Raw genomic sequence first — 20,389 nt, forward strand, 5'->3', positions numbered from 1 at the left:
AGATTTCATCCTTGTAGTTAAGAGGTGAGACAAGAAGGACATCTGGCTTTCCTTACAGAGTAGGCTACTGTATTTTTGTGTGCAATAAAAATGGATGTGGCTCAAGCAATTGAGCCTACCACATGGGAGGTCCCAGGTGTCTCCTAAAGACGACAAGCAAGACAGCACGCTGATGCAACAAGATGACAGAACAAGAGACAAAGAAAACACAGTGAGAGGTACAACAAAGCAGGGGGCGGAGGTGGCTCAGCGCCTCTGCTCCCACTTGGGCAGACCTGGGTTTGGTTTCCGGTGCCTCCTAAAAAGACGACCAGCAAACGAGGGAGTGGGGAGAAATAAATAAAATAAATCTTTAAAATAAATTTTTTTTGACTATGAATGATATACCATAACAGGGTCTCTGCCCTTAATGTCCAATCTTATTCAAGAGTAATTAATGGTTTGGCAAGGCTGTTAAATCTAACATTATCAGAATTCTGTTGTGTTCAAGTCAGAGGACCAAAAAGTGAACATAAAACCTGCCAATGAAACCCTTCTGTCAATTAATAATTTGCTGGACCCATATGTTACCTAAATTTTGGTTATACTTGCTATTATATAACCTGATTTATAACAACCAGAGCCAAGAATCTTCCAGTTCAATCAAAGTCAACATAAATCTCTTTGATGACTACTCAGTGTTTCTGTGTTATTCAACAGACCCATCTCAGTTTAGTAGATTGTCTAAAAGAATGTAACCGATTGTTCCAGTTCCTAAAGATATTTACACAAAAACATACTTCAGTTCAACTTGTACGCAAAAGTAACATCTACCACATTACCGTTAATTTTTTTTTTTTATTTTTTTTTTTACAATGTACATTCCTGGCTGAGATTCGCAGTTCTGCCTATGGCCTATCAAACACGAGAGCATACGTTCTAGTAGACCATGCATGTGATAACCAGTAACAGCAGAAGCTGAAGTATCACAGCCTTAGCGTTGTGGATCATGGTCTCAACATAGTAAAATTCTTTTCTGTGGCTTAATTTCCTTTTCCTTTAATTGACACATGGGTTGTCTTTGGTACTGATGAACCCATGAGTATGAATTTATTTCAGTGATTGATAAAAGTTTCCTCCAATTTGGCAACAGAAGAATCCAACCACTATGATTTTCCTCTCAAATCAAAGACTGAAAAAATTATTTTCAAGGAATCGCTGGATTGCCATTGGATAGGAGAAATAAATCCTAAAAAATAACCATGTTTAATACCCACGGTACAAGTGAAGGATAAGAAATACTTCCCTTCCAAAAGGCCCCTCGGGATCACATTCAGGAAGTGGATGTTTATAGCTGGGCCCTCTCTTCCTGTCTCCACCGAGGACTCCCTGAAGGCCTGACTCTCATCCAAGCCTGCAGAGGCTCCTGCGTACGAAGCTCTTTTGGACAGGAGCAATGAGAGACCACAGGAGGAGGGAGGGAGGGAAAAACAGGAGAGAACCACACATCCTTGGAAGGTGAGGGACATTTTGCTAACTTTGTTTCCTGAAGGGTGTAGCTTCTGCGATTAAAGATAGTGTGTGTGTCTGATCTGCTCCCTGGATGGAATTTTAGAAATAAAAAAAGACATGTAAAAGAAAACCTCAAAAGCAAAGGTGAATATTAAGTTACATAAATATGAAAATATTTTAAGTAAATCTCTCAGAAATGTTTGGAGGAGTGCAATCGCCTTCCAGGTGTTATGCCTTGTAGAATGGATTAAAATGAGTTGTCAGGGGAGCAGATGTAGCTCAAGTGGTTGAGCACTTCCCATGTATGAGGTCCCAGGTTCGATCCCCGGTACCTCTGTTAAAAAAAAAAAAGAATTGTCACAGGTAGAAAACAACCACAAAAGTTGTCCCAAATGAGAACAATATCAAATTCACTGGAGGAAGAAAATGTAGAGTTATTTACCCTTTACACTAACTGTAATATAGGGATCGATGCACTGCCCCGCATCCTTCAGACCGATCTTCTCAATTCTGATGGTGAGTAATGTCATTCCTGGTTCTGACGGTAACCTTGGTAATAAAGTCCCTGGCAACAAGGAAACAGCAATAAAAATTAGCTCCACCAATAACTTCAGAGCAGGCATTTTAACAAACACAGAAGACTTAGCCTTACTTTTAAGTACTTAGAAACCACCAAGTATTATGTTGGTTTCCAAAACCCCCAAACATTTGATGTTGTCTTTTTGAGGCCACTATTTAATTATACAGACAAATCTGCCCTTACAAATCTCATATTCAATACTAAAACAAATTACCAATTCAAGTTCCAGGAAGCCCAATTACAAGTTGCCAAATCATTAATAATGCATATAGTATACTCATATAACAATTTTTATATGAAGTGGTAGAACAAAGACAGGAAAAGCTTTTTAAGCTTTTTCCTGAAGCTTGGGAAACTTAATACCAGAATTGATCAACAAATCTTTTAGTCACTCCTGATGGAAAAACTAATTTACAATTTAATATTTACTTAAATAATTTTACAGACTAACTTTCCACTCCTTTCCTCAACTTATTCTACATGACCTCTTTTCTCAGAAGTGAATACCACTGAGAATGCCATCTAACACTGCAAATGCAACCCTATGCTTGAAATCTTTATCCATATATCACATTTTTAAAAAATGAAAATCACCCAGAACCACAAGAGAGCATTTCTCCACTCAGGAAGTGATATGAAGGAAGAAGTCAACTGTGCAGTTTGTTCATTTGTTTCAAACCATCTATGGAGAACAGATGCCCACAAAAGGGTTTATTCCATTTTAATCCAGTATATATATAGTATCTCAAACTACAGAACCAAATAATTACAAAGGACTTTGACTGACATCTTTCAAGTTTCTATTCAACAATGTTTTATCCTACCCTTGAAGCATTTGGTGCACATGAATCAACCAACTTATTAAAAATGTGTTAGGGAAACGGACTTTGGCCCAGTGGTTAGGGCGTCCGTCTACCACATGGGAGGTCCGCGGTTCAAACCCCGGGCCTCCTTGAGCCGTGTGGAGCTGGCCCATGCGCAGTGCTGATGCACACAAGGAGTGCCGTGCCACGCAAGGGTGTCCCCCGCGTGGGGGAGCCCCACGCGCAGGGAGTGCGCCCATGAGGAAAGCCGCCCAGCGTGAAAAGAAAGAGCAGCCTGCCCAGGAATGGCGCCGCCCACACTTCCCGTGCCGCTGACGACAACAAAAGCAGACAAAGAAACAAGACGCAACAAATAGACACCAAGAACAGACAACCAGGGGAGGGGGGGAAATTAAATAAATAAATCTTTAAAAAATAAAAAAATAAAAAAATAAAAAAATAAAAATGTGTTAGCATTTGATTGGCTTAGCACAGCCTTGAGGAAATTTTTTAGAGTGATGGAAATGTTCTAAAATTGGATTGTGGTGATGGTTTCACAACTCTATAAATTTATTAAAAATCATTACATTGCATGCTTCTAATGGGTAAATTTTATGATATGAAAATTATACCTCAAAAAAGCTGTAAAACTGTACTATATATTGCATATAAAATGTAAATATAGGTCAATATAAAGATGAAATTAGATTAGTCATTATGTAGGGGTGGGGAAAGACAGCGATTGAGAGGCGACTATTAAGGAAGGAGTGTCGACTTTTTGTTTTTCTAGTAATGAAATTATTCTAAAATTTTTGTGGTAATGAATGCACAACATTGTAATTATACTAAAAGCCACTGATTATACACTTTGGCTAGATCATATAGTATATGGATATATCTTAAAAATAGAAAACTGCTTAAAAAAATTAATATGCAAGAATAGCCAGAAATAGCAGCTATGCACAGAAGGGGAACCAGAGAGGTTGAGAGGTGATGAATTTTTTTGTGTTTTTTATTATGATGGAAATAAATTGCTCTAAAATTACTGAAGGGATGAAAGCACAACTAATGTGATTATACCAAATATCACTGATTGTATACTTTGGATGGACTATAAGCTTTATTAATCTGTATCAGTAAAATTGATTTGTTTTTTAAAAATAAAGCTGTAAAACTAATAGCGGTAAAAATGTCCAACAGTTTTTACTTTCTAATTTAAAAATGTGGGAATGGCACAGAAAATGCAGGTATGGGAAAGAGGCTTTGTTACACTGTTGCACTGAGAGACTTTCTTGGGCTCAAGGGTTTATTCTCTACACACACTTGAAAGGAAACATTCTCAGGGTCTCATCCTCTGGCTGACTCTTTTACAAATGAAGGCACCTCCAGAACAGGGGCTTTTAACTGGACTCTAAGGGACGAGCTTCAGAGAGTTAAGAAACACCCCTGAAATGTTATGTTAATTTGGATGCATGAATTTTTCTGAATTTTTCTGGAGAAAGGTTTGTACTCATATCAGATTCTCAAAGGAGTCTGTTCCCAAAAGAGATTCTCAAAAATTGCTTTAGAAGATTACCATTACTCTAAATAGAGATAGGTTTAAAATCAAAGCTCTGTTGTGTTTGTGTGGAAGACTGGTTAGGAGAATTGCTGGAAACAGAGATTGAACTTTTTAAACGATTGAAGATTACCTATGAATTTTAATTAATTTTCCATATGCTTTCTGTTTTCCAATATCACAGAAATACAAGAGTCAGTAAAAGACAAATTTTGGTGGTGACACAAAAGAATTATAAAAAGTAGAAAATCAAAATGGAACACTCAAAGCAGTACAGAATACCATTTTAGAAGTAAAAATATAACATTACACATTGAACGTATCTTAAAAACCATTCTGCCAAATTTGAACCCATTTCAAAAATAAAGTTTTCTGATATTAAAGATAAAAGGTATTGAACTGTACCCGCTGTCTAGGCCTTTTTAACCTTTTAAGTCATGAAATCTAATACATATTCAGAAGAGCAAATAAACAAGTATACCACTTAGTGAAAAACCAGAAAGCAAGCCTCCAGAGGACCAGCCCTCAGGTCATCGAAGTGGACACCACCCAGGAGCTCCCTCCAGCCCCCAGGGCCTGTTCCCAATCAGTCCCCACAGGATGATCTGGCTTTTAACCTAAAAAGCATCCCTGCATAATACAGTTTTGCCTGCTTTTGAAGTTCAGATTTATTGCCAGTAACTGTAATTTGCTCATTTTTACCATTATATAGTTTTAGTTAATATACCAGTTTACACATCCATTCTTCTGCAGATGGACACTTGAGCTGCTTCAAGCTGCTGGACACACTAACATTGCTGCTATAGACATTCTTGTGCATGGGTTTTGGTGCACATAAGCACACATTTCTGAAAGAAAGCAATGACCGAGTTACTATGTAATGACCAAGTATCTTCCAAAGTGGCTCTGCCAACTTGTATCGCCAGCACGATGGCAGTAACATTCCCACTGTCCACATCCTCGCTAACAGGTCCATTTTACCCAATTCAGGGTATGAGGGAAAATGGCACTTAACATGCACTTCTCCAATGACTAATGAAGTTGAGCACCATTTCCTATTAAATTGAGCATTTGGATTTCCTCTTTTCTGAAGTATCTGTTCAATTATTTTGTCCATTTTTCTATTGGATTATCCCTCTTTTTATTGAAAAAGAATATGAGTTCTCAAATATTTTTCATATAAGCCATTTGATGGATACATGTTTTGCAAATATCTTCTCACTCAATGGCTTCCCTTTGGGAAAAAAAACACTTTTTATAAAGTGTAACATATGTATTAAAAAGTACACTGATTTTAAGTGGAGTTTAATGAATTTTCAAAAAGCACGCATACCTGTACACCTAGCACCAGATCGAGGAAAATAACTGCCATCATCCTAGCAGACCTAGCTGTGCCCCAAATCACTGTCTCTCCCAAAAAGATAACGATCCTGGCTTCCAACACCCAAGATTAGTTTTCTTTGCTTAAAATGCCTTTTCTCAGCTAACAGTGTCTTCTGGTTGGCATAAATTCTTAATGTTTACACAAATTTCTTAAACTCTTCAGTGCTTTCTGTGTCCTATTCAACAAATCTTTCTCTCTTCCAAGTTCATGAAGGCATTTCCTTATCTTACAAAAGTTTTGTTTTGAAATTTGCATTTGGTTCTACAATCCTCTGAGAATTTTTTGTTGATTGGGGTAGCCCAATTTCATTCTATTCCACATGGATGCTCAGTTTCCCCAGCACCATCTAGACTGTCATTTCTCCCATGGATCTGCAGTAAAACCTGGATCATAAATCAGAGTTTGTTTCTGGGCTCTCCATTCCATTTCACTGGACTGTTTCCTTATCCTTGCATCTTAATTATTATAGCTCTACAAAAAGTCTTGACATATGGTAAAGCAAATTCTCCCACTTGATTTTATATAGTACTTCAACAGCATTAATTACTTTTGGCCCTTTGCATTTCTATGTAAATCACAGAATCTGCTGGTTAAGTTCTTAAAAAACATCAACAGCAGCAACAAAAAAAAACATTAGAATTGCAGCAAAATTCAGAATAATTTCAGAAATAATCCTATCTTTACAGATTGCTTTTTCACTTCCTGAACAGGTATATACCTCTCCATTTATTTAGAACTTGTTAATTTTTCTCAGTAAGTTTTACTGTTTCTTTTGCAGAGGCCTTGCATTTCTTTGGTTGGATTTATTTAAAGGTACCAGATATATTTTTTTAATACTATTTGAACATCTGAGCACTGGATATGCTCCTTCCTATTGGAACACCATGCTCCTGGTCCTTTCAGTAGAGAAACCTACAGGACATCATTTCTGCTTTTTTCTTTTTCTTTTTTTAAATTAAAAAAAATTTTTTTCTTCCCCTCCCCCACCCTGCTGTTTCTGCCATCTGTCCATTTGCTGTGTGACCTTCTGTATCTATTTCTCTTTTTGTCTTCTCTTCTTTCTCTTCCAGGATTCACCAGGATTTGATCCTGGGGACCTCTGATGTGGCGAAAGGTTCTCTGTCAATTGCGCCACCTCAGTTCCTGGTCTCTGCTGTGCTTCACCTTGACTCTCGCCCTTGTCTCTCTTTCGTTGCATCGTCATCTTGCTGCATGACTCACTTGCATGGGCACTGGTTCACCATGCGGGCACTTGGCTTGCCACACAGGCGCTTAGCTTGCCGTGCGGACACTCAACTCACCACACAGGCACTCGTGAGAGCACTCAGCTCACCACGAAGGCACCCACGTGGTCACGTGGCTCGCTATGCAGGGTCTCGCTCACTGCATGGGCACTCGGCTCACCTTGCAGGCACCCTCTCTCTTCTTCTTTTTCACCAGGAGGTCCCAAGAATCAAATCCAGGTCCTCCCATATGGTAGGCAGAGGCCCTATCACTTGAGCCACATCTGCTTCTCCGCTTTTTTCTTAATCCCTTTCGGTGGAGAGACCTAGGGGACATTGTTTTTGCTTTTTCTTTTTTAATCTTGAACTCATACTGATACCTCTTATTCTAATCCAATACCAAGAGCGTTCCCTACCTTTCTTCCATTCCATATTCACAGCTCTCTTCTCCCACATTGAGAACCTTGGTTCCTAATTACATCAGTATATTTACTTCATTGTTCAATCCTACAATACACACAAAACAGTTTCAAAATTGTGATACCAGTATCACTACAAACCACAAACTTACTAAATAAAATCTAAGATTTTTATGTGGTTCCTTTTATCACTGAAATATATTCTATTGAGAGTGTACAATGTATTTTATTTGAAATTACTTGGATTATAACTTTTTTCTTCATCATCTTTCCTTCTTTATTTTTATTCATGTGATAAATAGTTAAGTTTATTTGTTGCTGTTTCCATCACATAGTAAGTTATTTACCCCTCCATCCCTGTTGATTTCATTTTTGTTTTTAATATGTTGGTTCAAAATTCAAAAAATATATAAGAAGTTATACTTAAAGGTATGACATTACTTTCCCTACCCCTTCCATCCTCCATTCCTACCCAATACCTCTAGACAATTAATTCCATTAATTTCTGCTTTGTTTTTCCTATGCCTTTTCATTGTTGTTGTAAAAATAAGCATAATAAGTTAGACAGATAAAGATATCAATCAGTATTGTCCAATAGAAATGAGAGCCACAAACATAGGTTGCATATGTAATTTTACATTTTCTAATAGCCACAGTTAAGTAAAAAGAAACAGATGAAATTAATTTTAATAATATAGTCGAACTCAAAATAGCCAAATTATTTCTCATTTCAACATGTAACCATTACATTAGCAATTATTCCTGAAATATTTTACTTGCTTTTTTCATACTAAGTGTCTTTGAAACCTTGCATGCATTTTACACTTACAGTCCATCAATTTGGACAAGTGCTGAATAGAGATACGGGGCTAATGACTACCATACAGGACAGCTCAGATAAATGAATAAGAGGTAAAAACATATTCTCTCCCCTCCTTCTATTTTGTACAAAAGGTGACATTATTAGGTTCTTCTCTAATCCAAGGTAGAGTGTAAAACATGTCACTCCATAATGCAGGTTCAGTTTTACTTTTATTGGAGAATAGCTTCTTCTGACTCTCTATCTAGGACTACAGATAATACAGAAAGGTGACAATTCAAAGTATGGTTTCCAGTGTGCTCTCTCCCTGCACAGTCAGCTCCTACTCACCGTTTCATTGTCAGTTCAGGCTAAATTGCTTTTTCTGGACAACCTCATTTAGCCTCGTTTGCTCACTCGTTTGCACATTTCCTGTAATTATTATGTATTTACAGCCCTGACTCTCTAACTACATACATAGTAAGCAACCTGAAAGAAGGGTCTGGATTGTATAGTTTGCACAAGCAATAGATAAGTCATTGTGGAGTGAATATTTTGTTGAATGAATAAATGAATTTTATAGTTTTTTAGATGTTATTATGGTCTAGTAAACAAATGGATAGAAAATATAAAGCAATGTTCTTTCTTATAATGTCCATTAAAGATAAAATACCAGAATAATACCATATCATCTATAGTCCTGGAGTTAGATGAGAAAGGTAGCATATTTGTTATCAAAGATAAAACCACATGATACTTATAAATCAAGGCAATACATTAAAAGCAAGATTTCCAAATGATGAATTAAAATATCCAACTATAAAAAGTAATAAAAGAATAAGTAGCTATGTTTATAAAACTTGAAGAATATAACTGAGAAAAGAAATCATCGTACTTGAGCCAGTGTAAACTAAAGCTTTTCCATTAGAATTAGATTAGATTATTTGCTGTTAGATATAAAGCAAGGATCCGGAATAATAAAATGTTCTTCCACATAGAAGAGTTGCATAAATAACAAATAGTCAACCTTTAGAGAGCACTAGTTATGTGCCAGGCACTGTTCTAACCATTTATATACATGTTACCTCATTTAACCTTCATAATAACTATGACATAGGTGCTAGTGCTAGTCTGATTTTTCAGAGATGAAAACTAAGGCAAAGAAAAGTTAAGTTACTAGCCCATTATACCAGAGCAATCTGGCTCCAAAGTCCATGCTTTTAATCACCATCCTTCATTTTCCCAATCTGAAATTTTACTTATTCATAGAACCTAAAAAGGACCTACATTTCGCTTTTCATAGCAGTAATTTTTGCATCTTTTGACTTATAGCAGGTTTTGGGAAACAAAAAACAAAACAATGCCTATGCATTATACTTAAAAAGGACAAGTGTTAAAGAGATTTAGGAAATAGCATGCATTGCTGGTGGGAATGTGTGATGGTTTGAAGCTGTATGTACCCCAAAAAAGCATGTTCTTAAAGTTAACCCACTCCTGTGGGTGTGGACTCAGTGTAAGGAGGGCCTTTAGATGAGTAGGATCTTAACTTCAGATGTGACCCACCTCATTCAGGGTAGGTCTTAGTCCTTATACTGCAAGAGAATGAAATTCAGACACAGAGAAAAAGCCGTAGAAACAAAAAGTTGAAAGCACAAAACCAGGAAGAGAAGGGAGAGACCAGCAGATGCCCACACGTGCCGCGCCATGTGACAGAGGAGTCCAGGATCACTGTCAGCTGGTTTTTGGGGAGAAAGCATTGTTTGATGATGCCCTGATTTGGACATTTTTCTCAGCTTTGACATTGTAAGCTTGTAGGCTAGTAAATTCCCACTGTTAAAAAATGACCGATTTTATGGTATCTGCTTTGAATAGCTTTAGCAAACTAAAATACAGTATAAAATGGATCACTCTGGAAAACAGTTTGGTGGTTCCTCAGAACACTAAGCATAGATTTACCATATGACCCGGCAATCCCACTTCTAGGTCTATACCTAAAAGCATGGACTCAAACAGATACTTGCACACTCATGTTCACAGTGGCATAACTCACAATTGCCAAAAGATGGAAGCAACCCAAGTGCCCATCAACAGATGACTAGATAAGCAAAATGTGGCATACACATAAGAAAAGAATATTATTCAGCTGTAAAAAGGAATGACGGGTGAGCTGATGTGGCTCAGTGGTTCAGCACCTGCTTCCCACATACAAGGTCCTGGGTTCAATCCCCAGCCCCTGGTACCTCAAAAAACAGAAAGTAAAACCAAAGCAGGGAAACGGACTTTGGCCCAGTGGTTAGGGCGTCCGTCTACCATATGGGAGGTCCGCGGTTCAAACCCCGGGCCTCCTTGACCCGTGTGCAGCTGGCCATGCGCAGTGCTGATGCGCGCAAGGAGTGCCGTGCCACGCAAGGGTGTCCCCCGCGTGGGGGAGCCCCACGCACAAGGAGTGCGCCCGTGAGGAAAGCCGCCCAGCGTGAAAAGAAAGAGCAGCCTGCCGAGGAATGGCGCTGCCCACACTTCCCGCGCCGCTGACGACAACAGAAGCGGAGAAAGAAACAAAAGCAGACAAAGAAACAAGACGCAGCAAATAGACACCAAGAACAGACAACCAGGGGAAGGGGGGGAATTAAATAAATAAATAAATCTTAAAAAAAAAAAACCCAAAGCAAAAAGGAATGATGATCTGATACACGTGACAAAACAGATGGACCTTGAAGACATCATGTTGAGTGAAGAAAAAAAAACAGACACAAAAGGACAAATGTTCTATCATCTCACTTATATGAAATAATTAGAATGTGCAAATTTGTAGAATCAGAAACTAACAAACTGGTTACCAGGGGCTGGGGTGGGAGTAGGAAATGGGGTATGAATGCTTAATTGGTATGGAGTTGCTGTTTGGGGTGATGGGAAAGTTTGGGATGGTGGTGATGGCAGCCCAACACTGTGAATGTAATTAACTGAATTATATACCTGAATGTGGTTAAAAGGGGAAACTGCAGATTGTATATATGTTACTTGATTAAAAATTTTTTAAAACACAACCATAGGACTGTGTAACACAGGGAGCCTTAATGTAACTATGCACTAAAGTTAATAGAGTAATCATAGTAATAATGTTTTTCCATTGGCAACAAAAGTACCATATTACTGTAAAATGTTAATAACAGGGACACTGCGTGTATAAGGGAGGTTAAATAAGAGCTCTGTACTTTTTGTATGATTTTTCTGTAAAACTGTTTCTCTAATAAAATAATTTTTAAAAGATAAAAATTTATAATCTCATGGTTCTATAGGCCAGAAATCTTTTAAGGGTCTCTTCCTGGGATAAAATCAGGGCGTTGGTAGGGCTGCACTCCTTTCTGTGGCTCCAGGGGAAGACTCTCTTTGCTCTAATTGTTCAACCGGGAATTAGCAACATTGGTGAGGTTCCTCTCTTGGCCCGAGGTGATGTCCTAATTCCAGATCTCAGCTTCCATGGTTTTCCTCTTAAAGCTGTTTTTCCTTTAATCTCTCCTTTCCATGTCCTTTTTATTCCAGGCTGACAGTGGTTTTGTTTATACATCTCTCTCAAAAAGTCTGTTGGTTTAGCATGCAGGAAGCAAGAGTCCAAGCCATCAGACAGTAAGACTTTCCACAAGATTTTCCTAGGTAATTGCACCTTCAATCTTGCTTTACCAGTTCCAAGTTTACTTAAGTCCTCCAATGGGGCACTTTCATCTGGGAGCTTGATTTCCAGAGGCTTGGGATTTCCAGAATCAGTTTCTGTTTTCTTTGTGCCCGACAGTTCAGTCCTTAGCTTATCTCTGTCGTTTAGCATTTTGCTATAAGCTACAAGCAGAAGCCAAGCTACATTGTCGAGGTTTACTTTGGAAATTTCTTCAGTTAAACGCCCAGGCTTGTCATTTTCAAATTCTGCCTTCCATAAAACATTGCGAGTTAACCTTGCTAAGTTCTCTGCAACTTTAAAACACAGATCACCTTTCCTCCAGTTTCCAATAATGGTTTCATCATTTACTTCTGACGCATCATAAAAAGTCTCTTTAGCATCCATATTGCTATCAACAGTCTCCTCAAAGTGATCTAGGCCTTTTCCATCAAGCATCTCACAATTCCTCCAAAAAATGCTCCTTACCCATTTATAAAACCATTCTAGCATTTCAGTAATTGCAAAAGCACTTCCCCACTCCTCAGTACCATATTCTGTTTTAGTCAGCCAAAAGGGTGCTGATGCAAAACACCGAAATCTGCTGGACATTAAAAGGATATTTGTTTGGGGTAGGAGCTTACAGGTACCAGGCAATAAAGCATAAGATACTTCCCTCACCAAAGTCTATTTTCGCATGTTGAAGCAAGATGGCTGCCGAAGTCTGTGAGGGCTCAGGCTTCCTGGGTTCCTCCTTTTCCTCCACAAGATCAGCTGTAGACTATGAGGTTCTCTAGGCTTTGCCTCTCTCCACAAGGTTAGCTGTAGACTATAAGGTGAACAGCTCTGTCTCTTTCCCGGGGCTCCAGCTTAAGTCTTCAGCATCAAACTCCAACATCAAAACTCCAACATCAGAAACCCACAACTCTGTCCTTTGCCAAGCCTTTATCTGTGAGTCCCCACCCACCAAGGAGTGGGGACTCAACACCCTAATGATGTGGCCCAATCAAAGCCCTAATCATAACTCAATCAGGCCCAGGTACAGATCAGATTACAAACATAATCCAATATCTATTTTTGGAATTGATAACCATATCAAACTGCTACAACTGGTGTAACAGAAAATTGGGGGGAAGTTTCAGTCTGCAGAAAAGAAGTTCTTCATAACCCTTGCCCTCCCTCTCGTCCCTTCCTTCCTGGTGCTGCAGTCAACCAAAGACAGCATGACTTACCTGCATAAATTTGAAAGAACTAAAGATTGCTGGTTATGTTATGTGCTACAAGGAATGCTAGGTCTACAGTTTTGATGTATACACTTGATTTTAATCTCTTTATAAAAGCTTTTTTCTAGATTTGACATTTTTCCTATATCATTTTACTGTATTTTCACATGGTTCTTTATTGCCTTTCTTTACACTTGTGGAAAGAAGTTATGGGCTTGTGACCTTAAACTTGCAGGGACGATTGGCTGCTTTAGTAAGCTGAATTGTATCGTCTTTTTGATTGTTTTACATAGTACCAGTCCTTGAGAATTATTATTTTTTTAGTCCATTACTAACTTTAAAAAAAAATCCCATTACTAAACCTTAATTTAATTAACCATATACTTTAGTTTATGTATAAAGATCCTCTAGAAAACAATAACGTTGTATATTAAGACATTTTTAATTAGGATAAAATTGCTACTGTATATTAACAATATAGAGTTAGAGTTCTGAGTTAAATACTATCCTTATCACTGGTAACAGAACATAAACCATATTTAATCAGATGCAGGTGGTATTCACATCACTAGAATGATCAATATGAATTTCTTGGGTGTATCCCTTTCCTTTTAGTATAGTGCAGATAGAGTCAAATATTGATAAACTACAGTTAGATTTCTCTTCTGATTAGAATCTTTTCCTACATCATTTAAAATTTATTGCCCTCATTCAATTTTTGCTCCTGTGAAACATCTTCAATGAACAGTAATTAGTAATTTCAACTAGGTGGATTGTATATACTTGCAGATTTACCAAATTTAGAGAAACTAGAAAAGATGTAGAATTTTGTTCCGTCTTCTGTAAGCCCATATAGTTAAGACACCTGCTTACATTGATTTTCAAATACATCCAGTCAGGATTTAGAATTGCAGTCATTGGCAAGTATCTACACCTTCATAGAACTGCTAAAAGTCCCAGGATCACTTTTAAGGAATTTTTATTAAAGATAAACAAAGCCAGCTGAGTAAAAAAAATAAATAAAAAATCTAAATCAGAGACCTAAACTCACAACTGGAAGATCTAGAAAAGAAGAGAAAACTAAACCCAAAGTGAACAGAAGGAAGGAAACTATAAAGATAAGAGCAGAAATAAATGAAATAGACAAAAAAAAACAAAAAACAACCCGGAAAGAATCAAGAAAACCAAAAGATGGTTCTTGGAAACCTCAATAAACTTGACAAACCTTTAGCTAAACTGACGAAGAGAGAAGACACAAACAACTATAATAAAAAATGAAAGGAGGGAACACATTACTACTGACCCCACAGAAACGAAAAGGATTATAAAAGGATACTATGAACAACTGTATGCCAGCAAATTAGATAACCTAGAGGAAACAGACAAATTCCTAGAAACACACAAACTACATATACAGCCTCAAGAAGGAATAGAGGCTCTCAAAAGAACAATAAAGGTAAAGTATTTTAATGAGTAACCAAAAACCTCCTTAAAAGAAAAACAAACAAAAAAAACCCTGCAAAACATAAAAAACAACAAAGCCCTGGACCAGATGCCTTCACTGGTAAATTTTACCAAACATACTAAGAATTAACACCAATCATGTTCAAACTCTCCCAAAACACTGAAGAGGTGGGAACACTCTATAACACATGCTAGGAGGCCAACATCACCCTAATACCAAAGCAAGACGGCTAACACAAGAAAACTACAGACCAACCCCCCTTATGAATATAGATGCAAAACTCCTCAACATAATACTAGCAAACTAAGTCCAACAGCACATGTAAAGAATTCTATTCCATGATCCCAGGTATGCAAGGGTGGTTCAAGCTAAGAAAACCAGCTGAAGTAATGCACCACAGTAACAGAATGAAGAGGGCAATGTCTCACACCTCACTATTTCTTTCCTAAGTGAGGAAGGATATCAACAAGTCTCAAGTCTTAATGAAAATCAGCAAGAAGACTTGCAGAAAAACAGCATTGCGGGAAGCGGACTTGGCCCAGTGGATAGGGCATCCGCCTACCACATGGGAGGTCCGCGGTTCAAACCCTAGGCCTCCTTGACCCGTGTGGAGCTGGCCCATGCGCAGTGCTGATGGGCGCAAGGAGTGCTGTGCCACACAGGGGTGTCCCCCCTGTAGAGGAGCCCTGAGCGCTAGGAGTGTAAGGAGAGCTGCCCAGCGTGAAAGGAAGCGCAGCCTGCCCAGGAATGTCGCCGCACACAGGGAGAGCGACACAGCAAGATGACACAACCAAAAGAAACACAGATTGCCGGTGCTGCTAATAAGGATAGAAGCGGTCACAGAAGAACATTCAGTGAATGGATACAGAGAGCAGACAACTGGGGAGGGGGGGGGGAATAAATCTTTTCTAAACAAACAAATAAAAACAGCATTGCCTTACTCTTTCGATACAAACCTATGCCTGGGTGAGGGACTCTTTCCCCAATTATTCTGCTTAGCCTGAGAATCTGACTTGGAGAGAAAAGAACACGGAGCTCAATCTAACTGTGTACCTTAGATCATACTCACTGCTCTGCCCTGAAGACATGTTCTGGATTTCTGTGAAGAATGCCCTGATATTCGCAAGAAAACAGTGAACATTTTGCTGCATTTTTCAACACTATCTCGCAAGATGAACCCAAAATCGAATATTTATTTGAGCAGCAAAAAACAAGTACAGACCTTACAGTAAAATTTATTTATTTTTTGTTTCAAATATGTTTTAAGCCTATGTAGGCTATATAAGAGATCAAAGAACTAACATGTGGGAAGCGGACTTGGCCCAGTGGATAGGGCGTCCATCTACCACATGGGAGGCCCGCGGTTCAAGCCCCAGGCCTCCTTGACCCGTGTGGAGCTGGCCCAGGCGCAGCGCTGATGCACGCAAGGAGTGCCCTGCCACGCAGGGGTGCCCCTGTGTAGGGGAGCGCCACATGCAAGGAGTGCACCCCGTAAGGAGAGCTACCCAGCGCGAAAGAAAGTGCAGCCTGCCCAGGTGTGGCGCCACACACACAGAGAGCTGACACAACAAGGTGACACAACAAAAAGAAACACAGGGAAACGGACTTGGCCCAGTGGTTGGGGCGTCCGTCTGCCACATGGGAGGTCCGCGGTTCGGACCCCGGGCCTCCTTGACTCGTGTGGAGCTGGCCCATGTGCAGTGCTGATGCGCACAAGGAGTGCCCTGCCACGCAGGGGTGTCCCCCGTGTATGGGAGCCCCGGGGAGCCCAACGCGCAGGGAGTACGCCCCGTAAGGAGAGCCGCCCAGCGGGAAAGAAAGTGCAGCCTGCCCAGGAATGGCGCCGCCCACACTTCCCATGCCGCTGACAACAACAGAAGCGGACAAAGAAACAAGACGCAGAGAACAGACAACTGGGGGAGGGGGGGAATTAAATAAATAAATAAATCTTAAAAAAAAAAAAAAAAAGAAAGAAAGAAAGAAACAGAGATTCCCGTGCCACTGACAACAACAGAAGTGGACAAAGAAGATGATGCAGCAAAATAACAGAGAACAGACAACCCGGGGCGGGGGCGGGAAGGGGAGAGAAAGAAAGAAATAAATAAATCTTTGAAAAAAAACTAACATGTATCTATAATAATTTTAAAACTACTAGGTCCATATTTGAGCTTGATCATGTTATTACTCAGTAAGAAAATGCTTTTAAAAGCATTTTCAATAAATGTTCAGGTTTAAATAACAAGTGGTAAATTTACATCCTCTATTTAAATGAACTCTTCCAAGCCTTCCTTTAGAGAAATTAAAACCCATTTTGGCTTAAGTCAGTTATTTAGTGGAAAGTTACTATGTTTGCTTTTAGTTTTTAAAACTTTGAAAAATATTAACATAAAGAAAGGTAAGCAAAGCTTAACTATTCCCCCACTCCCCAAGAAAGAGTGGCTAAAAGCCATTTTTATTTATAAACGGGAAAACTACTCAGGGTCATACCACATCCACATACCATAACATATCCCATACTGCATTAGTAAGAGGTGGCAGTTACACAACTATGCATTTACCAAACTCTTAAAAGTGCACATGACAAAGATAAATTCTACATATGCAAATGATACTTTAAAAAAGTTAAATTAAAAAACAATGTCACAATTACTAAAACTACCCTGCCACTGAAATGCAGGCACAGTCCAGCCATCACTGAAATCTTGGGTTCCCTCAGGCTAACAAGGAAAACTTTCCCTGTTTCACAAGTAAGTTAAAAGCTGAGTATCACCTTGCTATTTCATTAATATATAATTTCAATGAATATAATTAAAAAAAATTTTTTAGAGGGTACCAGGGATTGAACCCAGGACCTCGTACATGCAAAGCAGGTGCTCAATCAACTGAGTAACATCCATTCCCTCAGTGAAAATAATTTTATAGGTTATTTTTTAATGATATTTACAGGCTCTGGACAATATAGTGCCTGTAATTTTCCCAATAATTCTATAACGTACTGTTATTCCCATTTAAAGATGATTATGATGAGAATAACCAACAGTAATATTTAGCATAGGACAGGTACTGTGCTAACTGCTTCATTTTTTTGTTTAATATTCACAGTAACCTCATGAGAAAGGCATTATTATTCTATTTATAACTAAAGAAAGTGAGTTTTAGATTGATTTAAGAAACAGGTGCAAATTCACCCAACTAGCATTGGCAGAGCCTAGAATCAAACCAGGTATCTGTAGCTCCAAGCTTACGTTTTTCTTTCTCCATAATGCTCCTGGCCAAGGAGTATTAAAAATACTGGAATATTACTTTACTTTTATAACCAAGAAAGACATGTATGAAACACAAATTGTATTCATCTGTATAATAAAGCTTCTAGAGTCTATTCTAAAATGCATCACTACATCAAAGCATGCTGCTCTACTTTCTAAAGTAAACTAGTTTACCAGAAATGAAAACTGTGCACTGTATAAGAACAGAAAACAGAGCAAAGAGGTCACTGGGCAAGGTGAAGAATTCAGTCAGGGTGCCTCCCTAGGTTACTGACAGGAAGAGAGATCTTCCTCGAGATTGCCTGTCAATTAAAAAAAGCTTTCCATAAATTCACTGCTCCCTAAAACAAGCTGGAAGAAAAAGGGCAATCGTTCAATATCCATTCTGCCCCACTACAATTTGGTTGGTTAAAGAAGTACTTATGACAGTGTGAAGAAAAGAGTTAACACAGCAGGGTCAGAGACTGTTTTTCTCAGAAAGGCCCCCTTGCAAGGTTAGGCCTTGGCTGGCATCTGAGAACTTGAAATGGGGAGGGTTCCCACCATTCCCTGATAAGAACAGCCAACTATGCCTAAACAGTTTGTACAAACAATATGGTTCATGACAGGCAGAGCTGGCCTATGTGACCAGCCCCCATAAAAACCCTGGGCACTGAGGCTCTAACGAGCTTCCCAAGTGGACAACACTGCACATGTTATCAGAACTCACTGCCAGAAGAATTTCACACATCCTGTTCAACTCTGCAGGGAGAGGACTCTCAGATACTTGCACAGGGTTTCCTCCAGACTTTGCCCCTTCAAGCCTTTTCCCTTGGCTGATTTTGTTTTGTACCTTTCGCTCATGTACATGACTAAAGGCTGAGTCCTGTGAGTCTTCCTAGCAAATCACCAAACCTGGAGGTGGTCTTGGGACCACTGATACAGATAATAAGACACTTCCAGACTACACTTAGAAAATAGCTACTGCTGATAACATGGCCTTGAAAAGTCCTCCCTGCTAGACAAGATGAAATTCCAAACACTGCGTCACTGAACTAAGTAATGTGCATTTTTAGGAAGTGATACTCACCAGGAACTCTTGCAGGAAAGGAATCAGGAGACCCAGCGCCAGCACCCCCCTCCTCTTCATCTTCTTCAAATTCCAAATTCTCTTCTTCACCAGGAGCTAAAATTCTTCTATATAGAAAAGGATAGAAAAAGTAGTGAGCTACAAAACTACATATAGTAGTGAAGCCTCATGGCTATCACTTCCCAGTAAGATACCCAGAGATGATTAAAAACAAAACTAAACAAAATAACAACAGCAAAACAAATATCTGAAAAAGAAGTATAAAATAAGAGGACTAATATGGATGCTTATTTATCTTACCTTAATGGGACAGGCTGAACGTCAAATGGGAATTCTTTATTATAAGTAAGAATATTCTTTAGGACTAGAATAGAAGACAGAGAATGAAAAAGAAACATGAATTCTTCCATGAACCAGATCAAAAATTCTATCTTAAAATGACTAATTTTAATCAATTTTACTATGCCTATTCATAATTCTAAAACAATTCTCAACCTCACTATCATTCCAGAGCCAAAATGCATTTGCCCATTGAAGATCTTGGCAAAAAAAAAAATCCCCCCAGTCTACTCAAGGTATCAGTAATCTCAGAGCACTGTCAGGGGTCCAAAGAGACTAAGTTCCAGAGGCCCAGTACCTTCATCAAAAAGAAACCTCAAAATAGTTCTCCTATATACAATATCCTAGGTGAGACACAGGGCACACAGCAGAGAATGCCTCCTTCCTGGTATCCTTTAATTATAAGATTGGCATCAAAAATGACCAAGTAGAGGTATATGAGCACATCTTATTCTATGTCCTGAGTAAATGTTCCCACAACCCCATAAAACTGGTAAAGATTGAAACAGCAAGATTATAATTTACAGATTCCTTTCATGATAAGTTTGTTTTACATATATATAAAATCTTATTAGAAAATATATTATATATATTTATCTGTATATGTGTATACATACACATACACATGGACAAAAAGTATACTCAAGATGTCCTCAAACAACATAGTACCACCTATTGTATCCTGGTTGCTACTGATCTATATTTCAATGATTACATTCTGGCACGTAAAGGTAAAGAAAGATTTCTACAGTTCTGGCTATATCTGTAGAGCTACTGTTAATATACAATTTAGTACTCAATTTCTCCCTTTATGGGTTCCCAGTAACTACCTGCAATTATATCAAAGTGAATTGACAGCATTCAATGGGCATTCCAAAACGCTCCCATGAATTTGTACTGAACTTACTAAGCCTATCGTTTTAGCACCCTGGAGTTTAGTAACATGAGTATAGCATATTGCCATCCCAAAGGAGCAAACCCCAAAAGTAAAAGTTACAATTACATAACTTACTCCAAATAGGAGCCAGATTCATTTATCAGATTTCTTATATATGTATTTCTACTAAATCCTCCAGTGAGAGAAGACTGAGATTTATGTCTATATTCTCATTCTTATTTTTCCT

The 20,389-nt window shown here is 38.6% G+C and overlaps 1 protein-coding gene across 1 annotated transcript in view; it reads right to left on the bottom strand.

The window, feature by feature from the left end:
* Positions 1 to 20,389, bottom strand: part of AIDA (axin interactor, dorsalization associated) — a 64,089-nt gene that overhangs the window by 4,835 nt on the left and 38,865 nt on the right. Inside the window, exons 5-7 of the mRNA XM_004482076.4 lie at positions 19,227 to 19,290; positions 18,927 to 19,033; positions 1,934 to 2,056 (exon numbers count right to left, since the gene is read on the bottom strand). Of these exons, the coding sequence (XP_004482133.1) occupies positions 1,934 to 2,056; positions 18,927 to 19,033; positions 19,227 to 19,290 (294 nt within the window). The remainder of the gene's footprint in view (positions 1 to 1,933; positions 2,057 to 18,926; positions 19,034 to 19,226; positions 19,291 to 20,389) is intronic.

Source organism: Dasypus novemcinctus, chromosome 13 (genome assembly GCF_030445035.2).
Source record: "Dasypus novemcinctus isolate mDasNov1 chromosome 13, mDasNov1.1.hap2, whole genome shotgun sequence".
Lineage (NCBI taxonomy): Eukaryota > Metazoa > Chordata > Mammalia > Cingulata > Dasypodidae > Dasypus > Dasypus novemcinctus.